Source organism: Manacus vitellinus, unplaced genomic scaffold (assembly GCF_001715985.3).
Source record: "Manacus vitellinus isolate BGI_N305 unplaced genomic scaffold, ASM171598v3 scaffold_17_pilon, whole genome shotgun sequence".
Lineage (NCBI taxonomy): Eukaryota > Metazoa > Chordata > Aves > Passeriformes > Pipridae > Manacus > Manacus vitellinus.
The window spans coordinates 5,611,677-5,631,938 of NW_021939256.1; the positions used below are offsets into that span (position 1 = coordinate 5,611,677).

A 20,262-nucleotide genomic window follows, 5' to 3' on the forward strand; every position below is an offset into this window, starting at 1 on the left:
GGAGGCCACTGGTTAATTAGTTTGGGTTTTTATTCCCATCCTTATCACTTCCGATCTTTCATCTGCGTGGACTCCACCAATGGGTCCCAGATGAAAAAGTCAGGTGGTATATTTGTATGCAGAATAAAATTTAAACATTGCATACCTCTGGTGTTTGAGAAAATGAAATCAAATAATTCTCAACAAATTTCAAAAATCCATGTTCAAAAGTGCAGAGGAGTCACAACTTTCTAAGACTTCACTAATTAACAATTGGGGAACATCCAGGAAAAGAAAAAAGGATCATTTCACTATTTGCCTTTTCGAGATTTATTAAAAGGTCATATGTTTTAAGTCTGTGCTGCATAAAACAGAATTCATTGTCTCTTGATAAGCATGAGGAGATTGTTCTTTCCAATTCTTGGAATCTACACTTCAAACATAAAATGTCTTTCTGAAAACTGAAGCAAATCTGTTGATTAGTTTGTGTTGGCATTAATTTAATATAGATGTTTTAGAAGACCTGTGACCTCTGTCAAGCTTTTTTTTTCAGCTGTCTTATTACAAGCAAAACAATACAGTCTCTCCAAACCTCCTCTAGAATGAAGATTCAGCCTGTATGCAGTATTTTAGCTATAACAAGATCCCACTGTTGTGCTGAGCATACCCAAGCACAGAACTAAGTCAACAGTTCATGTCATTCTTAAAGACATGTTGATTTCAGAAGGAATCAAAGCTTTTCTGTGAATTTTCATTCTGTACCCTGATGATGGAAATGGGTCAGATGTATGAGGAGAAATGTGCACGTGTTTAGATTTCTCATTGATAAAATGGTGACCAGCCTTTCCCAGACAAAAGTAACTTCAAATGTGCACAGTTCTAGGTTGGAAAGCTAGAGGCCAGATGGTCAGTCTGCCCTTCCTTTACACGATATGAAGGAAGGCTGTAAACTGGGTTCAACAGGCGGTCTACCATTACTACAAAGGCCGAAAAAACAGTGAGACCACATGAGTAAATGTAGATAGCATTTTTTAATGAGTTAGAAACAGCATTATGTGAGGTTTTGCTTGTAACTATTCAAAGCAGTGTTTGGGGGGAATTCTTGTTTAGCATTTATATATGGGGAACTAGTACTATGAAGAACCTTCCCTCTCCAAATTCAAATACTAACTTGGGTAAAGCGGGGAAGGGGAAGGGAAAGGGAAAGGGGAAGGGGAAGGGGAAGGGGAAGGGAAGGGAAGGGAAGGGAAGGAAAGGAAAGGAAAGGAAAGGAAAGGAAAGGAAAGGAAAGGAAAGGAAAGGAAAGGAAAGGAAAGGAAAGGAAAGGAAAGGAAAAGGAAAGGAAAGGAAAGGAAAGGAAAGGAAAGGAAAGGAAAGGAAAGGAAAGGAAAGGAAAGGAAAGGAAAGGAAAGGAAAGGAAAGGAACTATGAATCAGTTTTAAATAGATTTTGTTTTAATACCTCATGGTATTGCTAAGTACATGAAGATGTGGTGGTTTGCCTGAGTATGATGACAGGTTTTTTGTCATTTTTTTTCTGTCTACTTTTGGAAATATACCAGCAACCTCGAATGGCAACACACAATGGGGAGGGCTGACTGTTCTGAGAAAGGAAACCACCTAGTTTTACATGGATATAAAGAGGTCTCATCATTCATGAAGGCTATTTAATGTAGAGAGTAGAACTTTCTGTTTTGGGAGTGTGGGAAGACTTGATGTGTTTCTGGGTCTTCAAATGAAGGCTACACATAAACGTACACACACATGGAGGTGAATGAAAGTAACAATGAATGAGAGAAAAGCACAAAGCAGGTGAGCAGGTGCTCTCTAGTGTTAAAAGCGGTGATCAAACAGATGATGGCAATTACAAGAAGGGGAAAGGCAGACTGACTTCAAAATTACCGAAAACAATTTTAACCCTGGTACAAGTAAGAGGAAGAGCCGGTAGAACTCCATTTATACACATCTACTCCGGGTGAAGCACTCCCAGGAGCCTGCCTACCCAAAAAGTGCCCAAACCTACTTGTTGACTATTCCTCTGCCAAAGAATCCATTTTAACGTGAGCCCTTAAAATAAAGCAACCCGTCAGCTAAATCGTCCTACTTTTCCTTTACTCTGTCCATCACCCACTTCGCAAGTGCACCAGGCGCTGAAGCCTTCCCGAGGCGCTCTGGCCCAGAAACGCAGAAGCAAAGACGTGACACTACCTGTCTGCCTCCCGCGGGGCTGGGGATGGAGAATGGGCGATTGGGAACGCTTCTTCCACGGGCAGCGGGGGGGAAAGGGAGGGCGGGGAGGCCGAGCCAGCCCTTTACACACCCCCCCGCCGGCCCTTCCCGCAGCTTCGGAGGCCAGCCCGCCTTCATACCTGCCCTCCCTCCTGCCAGTGGAGCGGGGTCGCCCAGCTTAGCCTGCCACGGGCTGTTCCGTGCCGCTCGCACCGAAGCCGATCCGAGGCGCTGCAGGAAGCGGCCGCGGGTCCGCGCAGGCGGAGCCGCCCCGGACGCTCCGCAGGGAGCGGCGGCCGCTCCGAGCCCCTCGAAGCGCGCGGTGGGACCTCCGCACCTCTGCCCCCCACCGCCTGGATTACTCGGCGGATGGTTCAAAAACTAGATGGTGTGATATTTTGGGTTTGAGGGGTTTTGGTGGGGTTTCTTTTCCCCCCTTGAGAAGGATGACCTATGCCACCTGTGGATCGTACACTTGTTTTCTCCCTGAGAAACACTGTCTGCCTTTCAACTGAAAATAGCATCCTCCAGGAGAGCTTTGGAGTTCTTTTATCTTATACTTACGGATACATATTTGCTTATATTACCCTAGGCAGAAAATTACTAACAATCTTAATAACAGTGTGACATAAGGGAAGCAACTTTTCTAATCCTCAGATCTGCTTTTTAGAGATCCGCTTTAGTTTTATTTACATTTTAAAACATTTCCCCCAACAACGTCTCAAAAGGAGAAAGGTAAATCCTGTTAAAGACTCGGCCCATTATTACTGCAAATTGTCGAAGCCACGGCAGCCCTGGAGAATTTTTTTTTTCAATAAGAAGCGGCAAACGGGGTATGTGTCATATGTGTCTATTTGTGTGCTTTTGCGTGTTATGAAGAGTCGTCTAAATTCTCGGCTCTCCCCTGGGTAGACCCTTCTTGCAATGCATTTTAAAAATAAAATACACTATAGGCTCTTACTGAACTGAAAAGAAAAAAAAATAGGAAGAAATAAAATTGGGATAAGGGGGAAAGAAGCGACTATAACTCACGCGAACAGTCCACCTTTTAGTGCAGGTATTATGGGAGACCGTTAGATAACATTGTTAATAAAAGTAACGACTGAAATATTAAAAGAAACCTCAGGGAAGGAGCTTCCATAAACAATCCGCGGCAAGTGCTCGGGAGCACTGGAGAATTCATTGCCACAGCGCCCCCTCCCACACGCGGCTTGAACTAACGATCTTATCCCGAAGATGGGCAAAGAAAACTTCTTTCTTTTCCTTTCTCATTTGCTGTTTTCACCGCTCTTCACTTTAATCCCCTGAGCAGCTCCCAGGCAGAACGGCTCGTCCAGCTCACCCCGTCTCACCCCGTTCTCACAGGTCGCTTCCGCAAAACACCTCGCTCAGAAAGAGTCTTATAAACTGGGTTTCTTCTACTAGAAAACCGGACAACTCCGCTTGCACAGTACGCGTGTGTCATTTGTTATTTTTAAATACAATGGTCTATTATTTAACGTCGTTGTCTCCGGGAGATGGTGGCGGTCCCCCATTTCATGAGCGAAAGGAGAAAACATTCCCAGACCATTGTGTGGTTATGTCACAGGAAACTGTTTCAGCTGCGCATTGTGTTACATCTCCAAACCCCACCAAGTTCCACTTTGCTCTGCTTGAAAAGTTGCTGTGACCGGTGTCACGACAATTGGGCAATTGGCATTGTGCGGGTGACAGGCGTGTGCGCCTCTCCGGGCCGCAGGGAGCCCTCCTGGAGAGGGAAACCTCTCCTTCACCCCAGTGAGGCTTGTATTTTAATTTTATTCGTCGTCTTCTTCTTCTTCTTTTACTTGTGTAAGACCGACGGGAGCGTGGTCCGGAGTGAATGGCCTCCGGGCAGGCGCCCGAGTGCCAGGCAGAGGAAGCAGGAGTCCTATCCCCACAGACGGGGCTTGCAACTTCACCCGCCCGAAAACTTCAGTCTCTGTCACCAGTGCAAGCAGATGTAGCTGATAAATGACAAAACGCAAAACCTTGTCTCCCAGGACAGCAATGAGCGATAGCAGGGCGAGGGGGTTTCTCTATACTACCTTCTTAGCTCTGCTGGAGCAAACTGAATTAAAGAAGGCAAGGCGACATCGCCGGTTAAAATCTGGGAAAGGTAAACTCTGAACTAATGAATAGATTATTAAAATAAAAAAACACAGTGTGTAAAGTCTTAATGTCTCTGGGTAAGCATGTTAATTTGCCACAGTTACTACCAATAAAAAATGCATGTAATACTATTCTGGTGTTTAACAGTGCAAGTTAGACGGCTTTGTATTAGTAACGGGTAGTACTATGGGAAAATTAGATTTCGGCAGTGGAGCCAGGCAAATGAAAAACCTCTTCCCTGCGAAAGGCATTCAAATCAAACAGAGATAACTCCGAGAAGAAGTTGAATAAAGACACGTACACTGATCACTGTGTAGAAACGTTATTGACACGGTTTTCTGGTTTGTGTGTCACAAAGCCTTCGCCAGCTATATTTAAATGACCCCAGTAGCTATTCCTTCTCCACATTGTGCAGAGTCAAATTAGTCGTGTACTCGTAATAAAATGCATACCGGCTCCTTGCAGTGGCTAAATCCATTCCTTTCTGAATCCATATAAAAATTATGCAAATCAAATCAACGCAAAAATTTGTCTTTGAAATGATAATGTTTTACTCCATTAATCTCTGATTGCGAAATTAACCCTGTTTCTGTATATAAAACAATATTTTTGGACTGCATAAATTAAAACATCGGAAATATAATCTGTTGCTCTATGTGACTGGAGGAAGGGGAGTAATGTCCCTGATTTAAACGTTCCTTACACCAAAATCACAAAAATATTTTCCCATAGACGAAAGGCGTGCAGATGGAGGCAAAACCACCACCTACATTTTACACGGACGGCCACGTACACTTAACGTGTATAACATATGTCTATGCGTGTAGATATGTATGGAGATTTGTATCTCTCGTGTGTGCGTGTGTGTCTGTGCGTATCTACACACACTCTGAACTGAATTACATCAGTTCTCCTGGGATCACGGTATTTATTTAAGTGCTCTTCCCAGGTCATAACTGTAACACTCACTTAATAGCATTAATCCCCTGTTATAATGTAAACACAACGGTCATTGTATTCCCAATCTGTATTGTTCCACTAATTATTAAAGAGGAGGAACTAAAAGCAATCAATTCACGAAGATAAACACCGCTTCTGCTGGAAAAAAAGACAGCTTCCCAAATAAAAATGCAGGGAGTATAGCACATTTTGCAAGGCGTGCAGGTTGGCTTAGAGAGATTCATGTATGACTTTATAATGTTATAATTAATTTTGCATTCTCGGCTCTCCAGCTGCTGCTCCGTTCAGAAGCAGAGCTCATATACTTAGAAATCGGTCTGCGGAACACAGGAATTGACTATTCAGATGTAGTCGCATGATATCGATTATTCCATAGAAATACTGAAATATGAATGTGTTTTATATAAAGCCCTTGTTTTTAGAGTTTCTATTTTTATTTAATATATGCGCATTAATCACTAAGCAGGGAAGCAAATGTCTTTTCTGTGAGCTGTTGCACTGAGTTTACCAGTTGTTTATCACTTTCTTATCAGGAATTCGGGAGTTAATGACAAGAAATACCTGTTGGTGTTAACCTCCTCCCCCTCACCTACTTTTTTAAGGATTGCCTTTTTCTACAGGCCACTTGATAGATCTGGATAAGAATTAATCCGGTATGTCTGGTGGCCAGATCTCTACTGCTGCTTATAGCGGCAGGGGTAAGCTGGTATGTGGGTTTCACGGAAGAGGAGGAAAGTAAAGGAAAGAAATAAAAACTGAGATAGAAAAAGAAAACTGAAAGCTGCGATTTCTTCAGACACTGTACACGTCCCGAGGCTTGACCGTATTTCCAGCACGGCATTTTCCCCGCTGTGCGCGCCAAGCTATTGAAACAGCTTCTCGAAGTGTAGTTTTTTTATCAGCTACATGTTTAATTGATTAACAATAGGCTGCCCTGCACACCCGCAATTTTTCAGCTGCTGCCATCTCCCCTCCTGCCAGTGGCCAACCGATTCCCTGGCGTGGTCTCCATCTGACCTGACTGACACTACTTGAGGTACTCTGCAAAGAACTCGGCTGTAAACCTCAAGCGACTTCATTTGGTTAAATATGGAACAAGTGCTTACTCATATAAATTGGAAAAATAAAACACAGTTTGATTAAGTTGATTTGAGGGGGGTTGGTTGTTTTGGGGTATTTATTTTTTGGGCGCCTAAACAATTTTGTTGAGCCCATTAAGGGCTTCCCAGCCACAGCAGGTTGCAGATGAAGGGCTTGTGGGAAGTGCGGTGGCTTCCACACCTGCAGCCTCGTCCCTACCTGCTGGAAGGACCTGATCCTGCTCCGCACGGACAGCAGCGGCGTTGGGGGGCGCAGGTGCGGACCAGGGTGCTCGGAGCGGCCTAGCACTCCTCGGCGCCCCGGCGGCGGTGGTGGGATGGGCAGGGCCCAACGCCGTGCCCCGGGGCTGTCGGAGTACTGGGGGACGGGAGCCCTGGGCTCCACCGCGGGGGTGGGGTCATGGACACAGGGGACCGTCGGCACCGTGCCTCGTCCCGGGAGGCAAAGGACAGAGCTTCAGTGCGGTCAGCTCGCCGCCAGTTTTTGAAGGGTTTCTCTCGACTAATCATTAAATAAATGCAAGTGCACATATATGTGTGTATTTATGCTTGCACTGAGAAGAGCGGTGCCTTCGTCTCGCCCTCCCGCGCCCGGGCCGGAGCAGCGCTGCCAATGGCTCGAAGCTGATAGTGTCCAGGGCTGAAGGGAGGGGGCAGAAGAAATTAATTTCATCGAGACCGTATTCTAGGAGATTTATCTGATCTGCAAAAAGGGGGAAAGGGGAGGGGGGGAGAAGACAGCTAGCCCCCTTGAAGGAGTCACTCAGGCCTCTTCTCCACGCTCCAGCCCAGGAAGAATAGAAATGAAAGAAAGATGAGGGGATTTTTTTTTCCCCCTTCATGGGCAAACGCGTTCCATGACCAGATCTTGACTGTTTGTGGCAACTTATAAAACTGTAAAGCTCTCGCTGCCAGGAACAGAGCGATCCTGAATCTGCTGATTTGAGGAGTTGCTCTTCTCCCTACCATATAGGGCAGTACTTTTACCAAGTGCTCGCTCTCCCCTTGCGCACTTCTCAGTTCCCCCGCGCCTGGCCCTCCGCGCATACACGCATGCAAATGCACACATCTAACACGCGTGTGCGTGCGTACAGCGCTTCGCCGAGTGCGTGAGGGGATGCAGAAATCTACCATGCACATTCCTTTCTGCTCTCCGTGTGGATACAGAACGAGGGAGAAAGGGGGTGTACTGGAGGGTGTGCGAAAGACTATTCATGGCTCCGTGAGTCCGGAGAGGAGCTGATGAGCAGTATCATCGCTTGGCTTCAGCAGCATGCTCGCAGTCGGAGAGGCTGGCTTGCATTACAAAGCCTGCTTTCGTTGCCTGCCCGCCTTCGTTGCCCGCCTGCCTGCCGTCCGCGGGAGGAGACGGAGTCGGGGCCGGAGCGGGAGGGGGCGGGCCCGCCGCGCTATGCAGATGAGCGGCGGTGACGGACAGCTCTGTTTTCCAATGTCCCTCAGAAACTCGAGTGCTGCTTCCCTCAACTCTTCACTCCAGACTCTATACTTCCCCCAAAATACAGACTTGCAGGCGCTCTGGGATCTGGCTGGCTAACTGGGAGAACTCCATATGCAGCAGCCACTTTTTTGATTTCGGGGGTTCGCTTCTCTCTCTCCCTCTCTCTCGCTCCCCCTCTCCCCTTCTGTTTCTTTCCCTTTCTCACTCTCTTTCTATTAATCCTCTCCTCTTCCATCTTTCCCAGATGCCCTTCCCCTCCCGAATAGCTTTCTGACCTCTTATTAATTTGCCCTTTGGGGGGGGGAGGGTGTCTTTTTTTTCCCCCCCCTCCTGTTTGTTTTTATTCTGATCTGGTGCGAGTGGGGGGGAGCATAAAACAACTCTGATTCTCTACATAACTGCACAGAGCCAACCGAGGAGAGACAGAGAGAGAGAGAGAGAGAGAGGGAGAGTTGGGAGGGAGGAGGGAAAAAGAGGGAGGGGAGGGAGGGAGTCGGGAAGGGGGGCGGGAGGAGGGAGAGCACGCCAAGCAGCGCAGGGAGCAGCGCAGCAGCAGGTGCCGGTCACCCTCGTCCTCCCTGGCTCCGTGCAAGAGTCCAGTGCAAAGCCATGTCTATCCTCATGGTTACCATTACCAGCCCCGGGGCTCGCTGGCTCTGTCTCTGCGCGGCGTAACGGGAGCGTCGGCGAGCTGCGCCCAGGAGGAGTGAGCTGGCCAGGTCTTTCGTCGGGAATCTGCGGTCTCAGCCCTTACCCGGCTCTGCAGCTTTTCACGCTTCAGGCGGCGGCAAGGCTTCAATCAGCCCGCTCCGTTATCCACAGACCCCGCAACGGGTTCCCTCCTGACATGGTAACTTACCGAAGAGAATCCTCTCTTCTTATATAGCATCCGCCCATTCTCATCTCATCATCTTCAAGCCTTTCTCTGCACAACTCAGCCAATCAGATCCCGACACACGCCGCACAACCGGGCGCGCCGCAGTGCTCCTCCTCCGCGCAATCGCGCTGTACAGCCTGTGCAACCCGGCCTGGGGCCCGAGCGGGAGCAGCAAGGAGGCGAGCGGAGGAGCGGCGGGCGGGCAGGGGCCGGGGCGCCGCTTCGCGACCCAGCCAAGCGCGGTGCCGGCGGGCCTGGGTCCCGGGCTCTCCGCGCGGTTTGAGAAGCCGGGAGGGCGCCTTGATTAAGGAAATACGGATCGTCTCACTCAGTTGGGTTGGAGACTTTCATTCTCCCCCCTGGTTTCCATGTGTATGTCTACCGTCCTCCACTCTCTCTTCTCTTTTTTATTTTATTTTTAATATATATATATTCTTTTCACTGTGATAGCATAGGAGATGGCTTCTTTTTCTCTTTCTTCCTTTTTTTTCCTCTCTTTTTTCTCTTTCTTTTTAAGTCGGTGTTTAGAGGCGCTGGGGGCTTTATCCCCGTGTGGTTTTATTTACTTTCAGTGTGTTTTGTGCTAATGGTTTAACTGGATTTTGGGAATGAAAAGGAGCATCTGTTTGCGATCTGTGAGCTTCGCTTAAGCCCAAGATGGTTGTAGTGGCCGCAGTTTCGGATTTCACTTTCTTATTATTAGTTTAAGGAGCATTTGCAATTGCGTGTTGTGTGTACTCTGTGCATAAAGTATATAAATAAAACCATAAACAATATAAATAAACTGCACGTCTAGATGGTTATATAGTTTTATAAACACACACGCACACAGAGAGTCAGACACGTATCTAGTCAGTACACACAAAGACTTGTGCCCGGAATTTGAGACAAGAGCCGCTGCCTATATCCTGGGAGAGGATGGTAGCGGGGTAGTTTGCTTTCCCTGCAAAGTGACAGGGAAACTACTTGCTTTCCATCTGTAAAATACAGTCCATAAATTGTCGTGCAGTCTTTATTCGAGGTGATATAAAAGATCTGAGGGTCTCACTTGCTTGTTTTTCCTGCTGAGAAGCAGTAGGCGAGTGGTTGGAAGTTGCAGCGAGGTTATGAACTATGCGGGATACTGGGTGATGTTGAGTTTGTGACTCGCCGGTCTGCGGGGTTCAGAGACATGCTGAAAGTTAGCGAGTTTCTTAGAGATATCTTTAACTTTTCTTGCATTATGCAGACTTAAATAAGCGCAATTTAAACGTTAAAGAGCGAATTAAAATGCTAATTACATCGCATTTGAACAATTCGAAACGGTGCATATCTTCTGATTTGCAAATTGGATTTGCAATGCATTAGTGCAGTGAATTGCTAAGTGGCGGCTTTGTTGTATTTTCTATAGCTAAAAAGGAAACATCTTTTGAACCTTTGAGAGAAATGTAGATATCAAGACACTACCTGTAGGGCCTTTAAAATGTCTACGCGGTTCGAAAATTATATTGGGAAATGTTCAATTACGAGGAGTTGAAATTAGTCAGAAAGATTAAAACATCGCCGATTTTAAGCGCATGTGTCTGTGTGCTGGGCGGAGGAGGGGGGGGGGGTCGTAACTTAATGGCCTTTGGGTGCTGCTTCTCCCCCTCATAGAATATGGATACAAGACACCATCCCGGGGAAATACAAATATAACCGCCGATCTCGCCTTGACAACTCACTAATGGCTATCAGCAATAACAAATTGCCAACCCCACCGTTTTGTTCTGTCTAGGGCTCCCCTTACGACGCCCATACGACGGGGATGACCGGAGCCATCAGCTACCACCCGTACGGCAGCCCTGCCTACCCCTACCAGCTCAACGACCCTGCGTACAGGAAAAACGCCACCCGCGACGCCACGGCCACGCTGAAAGCCTGGCTGCAGGAACACCGCAAGAACCCCTACCCCACCAAGGGTGAAAAGATCATGCTGGCCATCATCACCAAGATGACCCTCACTCAGGTCTCCACCTGGTTCGCCAACGCACGCCGGCGGCTCAAGAAGGAAAACAAGATGACCTGGGCCCCGCGGAACAAGAGCGAGGATGAGGACGACGATGAAGGTGATGGGCCGAGGAATAAGGAGGAGAGTCCCGAGAAGATGCCCGAGAGCAACGAAACCTCCGCGGAGGACGAAGGTAGGCGCGGGGTGACCGCGGCCCCGGCGGTGTTGCCCCATCCCGCCCCGTCGAGTTCCCCCAGGAGCAGGGCAGCGGTAGGGGAGGGGGCACGGCGTTTAACAAAAGAGCCCCCCCAGACCTTTCCCGTCCCGTCTCCCCCGGCTTCTTCGGGAGCTTGTCGCCGCGCAGTGCCGGTGGCCGAGGCGGGGCGGGGGGCGGCGGGCGGAGGTGCCGCGGCGACGGCGGCATCTTGGGGGGCAGGGGGAGGTACTGAGGATGCCGCGGCCGACCCAGCCCGCGGGGATGGATGATCCTCGGAATGGGAAAGGCCGAGATGGCTAGAGTCTGCCTGCCTCACCGGTGGTGCGGTGGTGGCCTGGCTCGCCCCTCTCCTGCTCTGTTTTTGCCACCTCTCCTGACTGCCTCTCTTGCGGGCGGCCCCCGCAGGGATCAGCTGCAAGTCGACTCCCTGAGACACTCCTGCTCGCGGATTCCGACGCGAGAAGCTGCATGGCAGCGGAGACCCCTCTGCGAGTCGGGCTCGAGTGCAGGACAAGTACAGAGGCTCGAGGAAGAAGGAAGAGGATGAAGGATGAGGAGACTGAAGGAGGACATCGAGAGGATGACGGCGGCGGAGGGAGAGCGGACCCACGGCAAGGCCCGCCACCTCCTCGCCGCTGGCGGCGTGGAGGCCCCCTCCTCGGTCCACCCACGCCGACGCGCCCGCAGCGCCAGCAAAGGCGCTGGGCCCCGCGCCTCCCGCGGCCCCCCGACGCCGGCCAGCAAGCCCAAGCTCTGGTCGCTGGCCGAAATCGCCACCTCGGACCTCAAGAGTCAGACCCTGGGCCAAGGCTGCCAGCCTGGCCCGCTCTCCTCGGCCACCCCCGCCTCCGTCCCGCACAGCGCTGCCTACTCCCCCTCCTCCCTCCTGGGGAGGCATATTTATTACACCTCACCTTTTTATAGCAATTATACAAACTATGGGAACTTTAATGCTCTCCAGAGCCAGGGAATCCTGAGATACAACTCCGCGGCAGTGGCTTCAAACGAGGGACTAAGTCAGACTGTCCTAAACGCCAGCTCTGTCCACAAACAGAGCAGTGACTCTTTGAAAACGATCACTAACCAGCTAGAGCAACATTACAGGCCCTCTAGCTATGACTCTAAGAAAGGTAGGTGACTTGTTTCTGCCTCTTTCTTCCCCTTTCTCCCTCGTTCTCCTTCCCCGACCAGTACACGTCCCCTTATGCACTGTAAATACTGAAACCTTCTCTGAAGAAAACAGCGAGCGCACTGCCACCGCTGCCAGAGCGAAGACGGGCACTCATATAATCTGGGGATTAAAAACGGCATGTCGCCGTCGTATCAGTACCAGCCTCTAAGAACCGAGAGAGGAAATGTAAAAGGCGACTCTTAGATCAGTCTTACACGCTGCAGACACGGCTTTAAAAAGTCACTTTTTTTAAAAAAAAAATCCTTTTTAAAAGGAAAACTACACTCAAAGCTATCCAGAGAGCACTGGTGTCATTGCCTGTATTTTTTTTTTCCTGACAAACTGGTTTGGCTCTCTTTGTTTCCAGTATTCTCACGGGGTTTTTTCAGCTTTGAGTTCAGATAATTGCTGACCTTGGACGTGAAATTACGTGGACCGTGACATTTTTTAACTGTTTGCTTTTTTGTTTATTTTGTTTGTTTGTTTGTTTTTCTGAAAAAGTTTTACACTAATATAATTGTCAGCTTATTCTAACACAATACTCGAGATACAGGCAATTATGAAATACTGGCCAGCCTTTTAAACCACCTAGCTACAAATTCTGCACCAGTGAGGGTTGGGACCTACACAGACTGTATAATCTAGTTAGCTGGCTGTGTCCTGTGACTAACTGACGGTTATATTTTGACAGATCCCACTGAAGTCTGCACAGTAGGAGTACAACCATACCTATAGAAGTGCAATCACACAGCAATGCAAGTAAGTGAGAACATTTTCTATTACACTGATCATTTGGCATCAAGTCTGAGACATGCTGCACAGTTCTAGACTTGCTTAACGTTAATTTATTGCTTCATTACTTACGAGTCTGATTACAAAGTAAGACACTATTTTTCTGCTGTTTTTTAAAGCCTCTTATTACGACTTTTCTTTCTCAAGTTTGTCTTAATTTTCAAGTCAGGTTAGTCAGTTCCCTCACTTTGCATACTCTTCGCTTGTGTAAGACAAAGCCGTAGGGACTATTTAAACGTTATGGAAAGAAATCTTAAAAAAACCTCCAAAACACCTTTGAAAGTATTGTTATTTAAAAACAAAGTGCTCGTGCTCACGTGGCAGAGCTAAAACTGTACGTTCTGAGTGGGGCTTCATGCAGTGACTGCGTATTTAATATAAAAAGGAACAATTGTTAGAGACCAACATGCATCCTAAGCAAGGTATGTTATCTGTGACTAGCCTCTTGCCTATCTAGCAAAGGCGCTCTGAATACTTTCACTATTTAGAGCTAAAAAAACAACAACAAAATCACCTTGCTGATATTTTTCAATTACCTCTTTTTATTAGAAGAAATTAGATGAATAAAATTTTCGCCTTGCTTCCTTGCCCCCCCCCCCCAGCCGTTTAATGGTGTTAGAGTGTAATTCAAGGATTTTTGGATGATCTGGTTTTTTCCTTGGTCCACAGGTAGGTGTCACAATTGCTTTGAAAAAAGTCAGCAAGCCATCATCTCTCCCCGAGCTAATATATATAACAAATCTCTAAATCCGGATCACATCTGGTGCCACTGTATAAAAGAAGACCACAGAGCACTATTAAATCTTCAGAATCTAATTATTGAACCAGAATTTTGTTGGACATATGTAAGTTTGCTGGTATAGTATAGTTTCCCCAATGTATGTGTGACTTTTGAAAACAGATCTGTTTTTCTCAGGATATCTTGAATTGATCACTTCATTGCCACGGTATCTATTCGATAGGTGTGCTAGGATTTATTGTAAAATTATTTGTAAAAGATGTATACAGTAGAGATAATAAAGATGTGATTGGAGAACTTGAGTCCTTACAAAGTGGAAACAAATTTGATATTTATTTTTGTAATGATATAAAGCTTCTAGTAATTTATGCAAGTTGTATTGCAATGGAATCTGAACTTTTTGTAAATAAATTTTGCCCCGTTTTTATTTGAAACATTGATGGTTATACAATCTTTGGTTGTTTAACAAGAATTCTTTACTAATTTATATCTCTAATTGTAAATAAAACCAGACTAGTCTGCAACAACATTGTGTTTTTCGTTCATTTCCCTTAAAATATTAATTTATTATTTAGAAAATGAGGAAAGCTCTAATTTCACCAGTAGAACATAGACCATAAAATGAGTAAGCAATTTAAACACGTTGCAAAGATATGCTTTGCATAAATTAATTCCTTCTGAGTTGTTCCATTATACTTAAACTTTAAATTCACATATAGGTGCAAATAGGCATTTGTATATATACATGAATACGTGTAAAGAGGGTGATGTGAATATATGCATGTTTCCTATAAACTATTTATATAGGATGTGAAGTGGCTCTTTATTTGAGTTAGCATTCTTTAAATCCACAATTTGTTAAAAAAAATTAATCAACTGTGACTTATTTCTAATTTCTTTGTTTCTGCTTATGGCTAAAGTATACAAGGGGAAAGGGAAAAAAAATTTGAAAGTCCAGTACCTGGGGTTTTTTTATTATTTCCTCCCTTTATATCAGTAAGCCATATCTTTACAATCACATTAGAAATCCACTTTGATTGGGCTCATAAAATCAGCAAACTCATAATTTTAATTTTTAGTTAAAAAATGGGAATTCTTATATAATATAATTTCAGAAAGAAACGAACAATCATTTATTTTCCCCAAAAGATAAATTGAGTGAATATAACTTACGGTTATAAAACAAGAATAATAGCTTCTTAGATTGCCCTTTAATCAATCATACACTTATTTTTCAAGAGGCTCATCTATTTTATTCCATGATTAATAATGTTCCAGCGTGAGAGCATTATTAGATCCCAGCAGGGGAGATCCTGAATGCTTTTAGCTGCTTTGGAATGGTCAGTTGGGGTTCATTATGGTTTGATATTGAACAATTTATAAAATCTTGTCTAAACATCTGCCAGCTCAGATAGGCCGATGTGTCTGAAGATGGGAAATTGCTGGACCAGTTGATATTGACAAACGGATCTCTCTCCAGTGGCTTTTTGTTCAGTGAAAATTAGTGGCCTCTTGCTCAGGTCTTGTTAGAAAGGGCATTTGAAAGTGATCCTAGATACTTCAGGCATCAGCCTTGGGAATGTTAACTGGATAAAGAGCTGTACTAGTCTGGAGTCCAGAAATATGTTGTGATTATAATAAATAGGGGGAAAGGAAGTTGTTTTTCTTAAATCATTATACACAGTTCTCATGATTCCTCTTCCCCTGCACACACAACCCCCCTTTGTAACTTACCCCCATAAAGACATTTAACTGACTGAAAAAATGTGTGTGTTTTTCAGCTGAAAAGGCAGAAATTAATAATATTATTCTAGAAAACTCTGGGATCCATACAGTTAAATATAAGCCACTGAAGACCTTCGTGGCTGCAGGCCTACTCATCCTCATATCTTGTTTGTAGAATGATGCTTCTTTGCTTCTGTAGCATCTTTTTTTTCATTGAGGTACAATGCAATTGTGTCTGCATGTAGTGTATAGTACAATTAGACAAATGGCTGAGAAGTAATTCAGTTTTTTCCTTTCCAATTTAGCAGATGATGTAAATGCAAATATTTACTGTAACCATCCTTGACCGTCTTTACTGTGCACTTCAGGAAGATTTTACGAAGGGAATTTTTGTGTCAGGGGAGACACCTGAACTTTCTTTCCCCTACTCTTGCTCCTACTCCTTCTGCCCCCATCACACACATTTAATGTTTCAGGTCTCTGTTGGACACAGTGTACATTTCAATTGGTAAAAACCAAAAGCTGTGGCAGAGATTAAAAAAGGCTAACGACATTCCTTTGATGTTTATACGCCCAAAGACTTATAAAAGATTTCCATAATTTACCCACCCTTCCTAGTATTTAGACCTGGATTTCTTTCTGGAAAGAAAAGTAGAAAGACTTGGAAAACTGGCTTTCAAGTATTCACTATGTATGTAAAACCCAGTGGACTTTTCTCATCCTCTGAGAAATTCACAAACGGTTCATGGATGCAGATGTGCACCACTGAAATGATTTGGCATAAAAACTTATTATTTTAAGCAAGAAATTAATGGGCAAGAACTGCATATTCAACGTCATTTGAGATTTAGTAATCAAAATTGAAAGCAGGAGGAAAGTGTAGCCTTTCTAGATTGTTGGCACAAACAATGTGATGATTTCAGTGTAGCAAGAAAGAGGGACGAACGATAAAATACATCACTTTGTGTATGGTTTATTTCATAACGATGTTAATCAGCCTGCTGTGATTAAAATCTCACACATCTTTCTATATTTACTCCTTCTTCCCCCCACTCCCTCCCCTCGTTTCTGTGCTCGTTTCGAGCGTAAAAGGCAAATCCTTCCCTCTTCGGGGCCAGAGGTTTCATTAGAGCTGATTTATTGAAATTCAGGCTTTAATCTCAGGTGGGATCCCGGGGGAATTGGCGCTGTCGTCAAATAGGAAGAGGGTCGCTTTCCACTTTGCACTTCCTGGGCTGCTTTTTTCCTCGCTCCCTGCAAATGTCAACATTTGTTCTCAATAAGAGAGTTATTGTTTCAGGAAAGCTGCTCACCAACTGCCTTAGGAGCAGAAAAAAAGCGTCGCCCACCTTTGTTTGGCTGGAGGCTGGGGGAAGGGTTGGGGACGGAGGTGACGAGCAGCTCAGGCCAGCAGCGGACAGACAGATAGACAGATAGACATCGGAAGCGCTGCTGACCACCAGTCCGCGGCTGGAGGGGAACTGGCCCGATTAAGGGGAAAGTTTATATACAGCACAATGGGCATCTGCGTTTCTCTCCCCGCTCTATTGGCATATTTGCCCCCGACGTGCTTAGCCCCTATAAGAGAGAGGAGCTGCAAGGGAGGGGGGGGGGAAGTAACAAACCCATCAACACAATAAAAAAAAGGACTGCCTTCACGAATTTCCACCCGCAGAGGTTGTCTTCAGGTTTTGGGGAATTGGGGGAAGGGTGATTTTTCAGGTGGAGAAAGCAATTGTAGGGTGCACCGTCCGATTCAGCCCTACCTGATGACACCCACCTCCCTAACGGGCGGGGAAGTAACAAACCCATCAACACAATAAAAAAAAGGACTGCCTTCACGAATTTCCACCCGCAGAGGTTGTCTTCAGGTTTTGGGGAATTGGGGGAAGGGTGATTTTTCAGGTGGAGAAAGCAATTGTAGGGTGCACCGTCCGATTCAGCCCTACCTGATGACACCCACCTCCCTAACGGGCCGTCAATTAACTCCCGACACGGGGTGGGCGGCAGCCCTGAGGCAAGGAGAGGGAGTGGCTGGGGGCCGGGCAACCCGGAGCGGAGCGAAGCAGCCTGGCCCGCTCCACTCCGCTTCGTGGTGGCCCCTCCGTGTCCATCCTCACGGGAAAAAAGCTCAACCCTGTCACCACTGAAAGTTCCTGGCTCTGTCACATGTTCTCGCGGTTCAGACTCAGAGTGCCTCTGAGGCACCGTGGTACGGATGTAATCGATACCGGGAGGGTTTTATTGCTTATTACCTTTTGAAACAAACAAACAACCCCCCCGCTAAGCCCTCCCCCCCAAAAAAACCCAGGTGGAATTTATATATAGGTCGATTCGTTGCCTTCTGCATTCAGATATATCTCGCGTGCTTAGGCAAGCTCCTCACTATTCAGGTGGTCGAAAGGAGCCTTTCCGTTGTAGGAACTGAATAATGATCGTAAAAAATACTTTTGTTAACAGTAATACTTCACATTAAGTAATGTGATGTTCATCCCTTTGTTTTTAATCCAGTAACTAATAACTTAGGCTTCCAGCTCCTAAAGAAATAAAAGCGGGGGGGGTGGGGGTGGGAAGTTAAAAACAAAGGGATCCACGGTGCGTAGTCAAAGCACCCATGCATCTAATCCCTGACTATTCTCGGCGTCTCTGAAGCGTAGTCTTTATTGAAAGTACAGAGGGAAAGCGCAATTGGCGGGACACATGCTCACACACAGGTAGCTTGGAGCCGCAAGCAGGGACCTCGTGGTAGGGGGATTCTGGGAGAGCGTTTTACTTTCTGAGAGAGCGTTTACGTCCTGCCAGAGGTGACAGCCGAGCTCCCGCAGCCTGGACCCGTGCCCCCACTCCCCAGCCATGACTCACGGAATAATGTCACCGTTTCGCATCCAATGCTGACCGAGCCAGCTGCATTTTCCTTGAGCAAAACTATGGGACGGAGGCCGCGGCCACTCTGCCTCGGAGGTGGCCACCGTTAACTTGGATCCTTTCGAGATTTAGAGACTGAAATGAAAGGGCGCGGGGTGCCACCTCGGCCCAGCCGACCTCAGAAAGGCAGGAGCGTAGGCCGGTAGAGAAAGTCATTTCTGCTCCACTCGGGCTTGTATCATCCGTGATGGGGGATTTGAAAATACTCCCGAATATTTGTGCGGGGAAAAAAAAAGAAATAGTACAATTGCTCCTCTCACGGCGGCTGTGTGGATACTGTGCTGCTCGGGGTCTTAAAGAATGCCCAGAACAAAATAAAAATAAGTATGTGCATTTTTATAGGGAGATAAATTGTCAATTTATTGTGTATAACTTCTGATCAATTATTAATCGTTAGTGTCAACAACAGGGTTATAATTACCTTCAGTTATTTAAAGGGATATTTATTTTTTCTTCTCTCTGATCTGGTAATTAGTTAATGCTCTGGAGTAATGAATTCAAAGCTGATTTGATAATGATTGAGACAGGGTTTTTTCCCCTCTCTTTTGGCATCCCCCCTCGCGGGGGGGGGGGGGGTAGGAGGAGGGAGGTGTCTCCTCCTGTTTGCAAAAGAGTCCATGTAAAGGCAAATCACTGCGCGTTTCACTTTTCAGACCATAAATAACGATTCTGGGAGTAAAAAGGCGAAATGACAAACAAATAGAGCGCAGCTGGGATGAATAAGGCCGATCAAAGTTAGTGGGGGCCGACGCTTCCCGCAGCCGCCGCAGGTCTGAGACCCATAAAGGTGCCAGCAACTCTTACCTCTCTCCCCGAGATCAAGGGAGAGGGCAAGCAGGACATTTTAACCCCCTGACATCTTCCCGCGAGCGGAGGAGGGGGGGGGAAAGAGGGAAAGGAAAGGAGGAAAGTGAATATTTCTTTTTTGGGGGAGTCAATACCTTCACCATCGCCCCAGGGAAGGAGCTTCACCTAGAGCTTGTGAAGCCCCGGCCGGACCGCGTACGATGAGCGGGCAGTGAAGGGGAAGCGGTGCAGTGCAATGCAAAGCTGGCTCCGCTCCTCGGAGCGACAGAGGCGCAGCCTTGTGCGTTTGAGCGATCCCGAACCCTGCTCAGCCCTGGGGACAGGGAAGCAAGAAATAATTATTACTTTATTTTTTTTTTTCCCCCTCTCCTTGAGGGAGCTCGGCAGAGCTTCATCGTGAAAAAAAAACAGCAAAAGAGCAGCCCGCAGGGACCATGGCTGCCACCTTACTTGCCGCCACGTCTTGGGGCGTGGGTAACCCCCTCCTCCCCCGGCCTGGGACTCGGCAGCCTGGGGGAGGTAACTGCGGAAAAGGCCTCTTTCACCCCTCTCCCGACAGAGGCGTGTGGCGCTGAGCCGAGGTAAAAGCTCCATCGTTGCCTCCCTCGCTTTCCACCAGACCTCCAGTTAATTTAGCGTCAAGCCAGGTCTCGGAGCCAGAAGGTCTTCTTCGTTTTGGGCTTTTTTCCCTTTTTTTTTTTTTTTTTTTTTTTTCTTTTTTAGCGCTTTTGGTCTCGTTTTACGGCAGATCTGAGAGAAATGGAATAAGTGTATAGGATATTATATGTAGTAGTCATAAGTTTATATATAAAAATATTTTCCCTGTGCAAAAAAAAAACTGCATTGGAAATTGCAATGTAAAATGCAAGTTTTAAAATTAATTCATCCTGACAGGTTCGACATCTCCCGGCTCCCTTTTTCCTGCAACTACGTCCGCAAATGAATGCCTCTTCCAGAGTGTATGTTTTAATTTGTCACATCAAGGCAATAAAAGGGAGCGATATATACTTAAGCCAGTTAACATTGTAATAACAGGTTTAAAGGAGCAATTAAATGGTAGTGAGTCGCATGTCTGACTTTCTATAGGCATTACCACATCAATGGTACCTTTTAGACTGACTATAACTTAGCATGATTGTCTCAATTAGTTTAGCTACATGATAGTTATTGTGAACTCTTTGTGA

General features: G+C 46.4%; 1 protein-coding gene across 1 annotated transcript; it reads left to right on the forward strand.

Moving 5' to 3' along the window:
* The first annotated feature begins 5,952 nt into the window (after nucleotides 1-5,952).
* Nucleotides 5,953-14,125, forward strand: IRX2 (iroquois homeobox 2). Its single transcript, XM_029958897.1, is given in 14 exon segments — nucleotides 5,953-5,995; nucleotides 6,517-6,653; nucleotides 7,565-7,824; nucleotides 8,452-8,544; nucleotides 8,546-8,684; nucleotides 8,686-8,706; nucleotides 10,490-10,912; nucleotides 11,332-11,423; nucleotides 11,425-11,467; nucleotides 11,469-11,523; nucleotides 11,526-11,558; nucleotides 11,561-12,049; nucleotides 12,782-12,849; nucleotides 13,552-14,125. Coding segments are annotated over 13 exon segments (1,872 nt in total). The 3' UTR covers nucleotides 12,826-12,849; nucleotides 13,552-14,125.
* The last annotated feature ends 6,137 nt before the right edge of the window (nucleotides 14,126-20,262 follow it).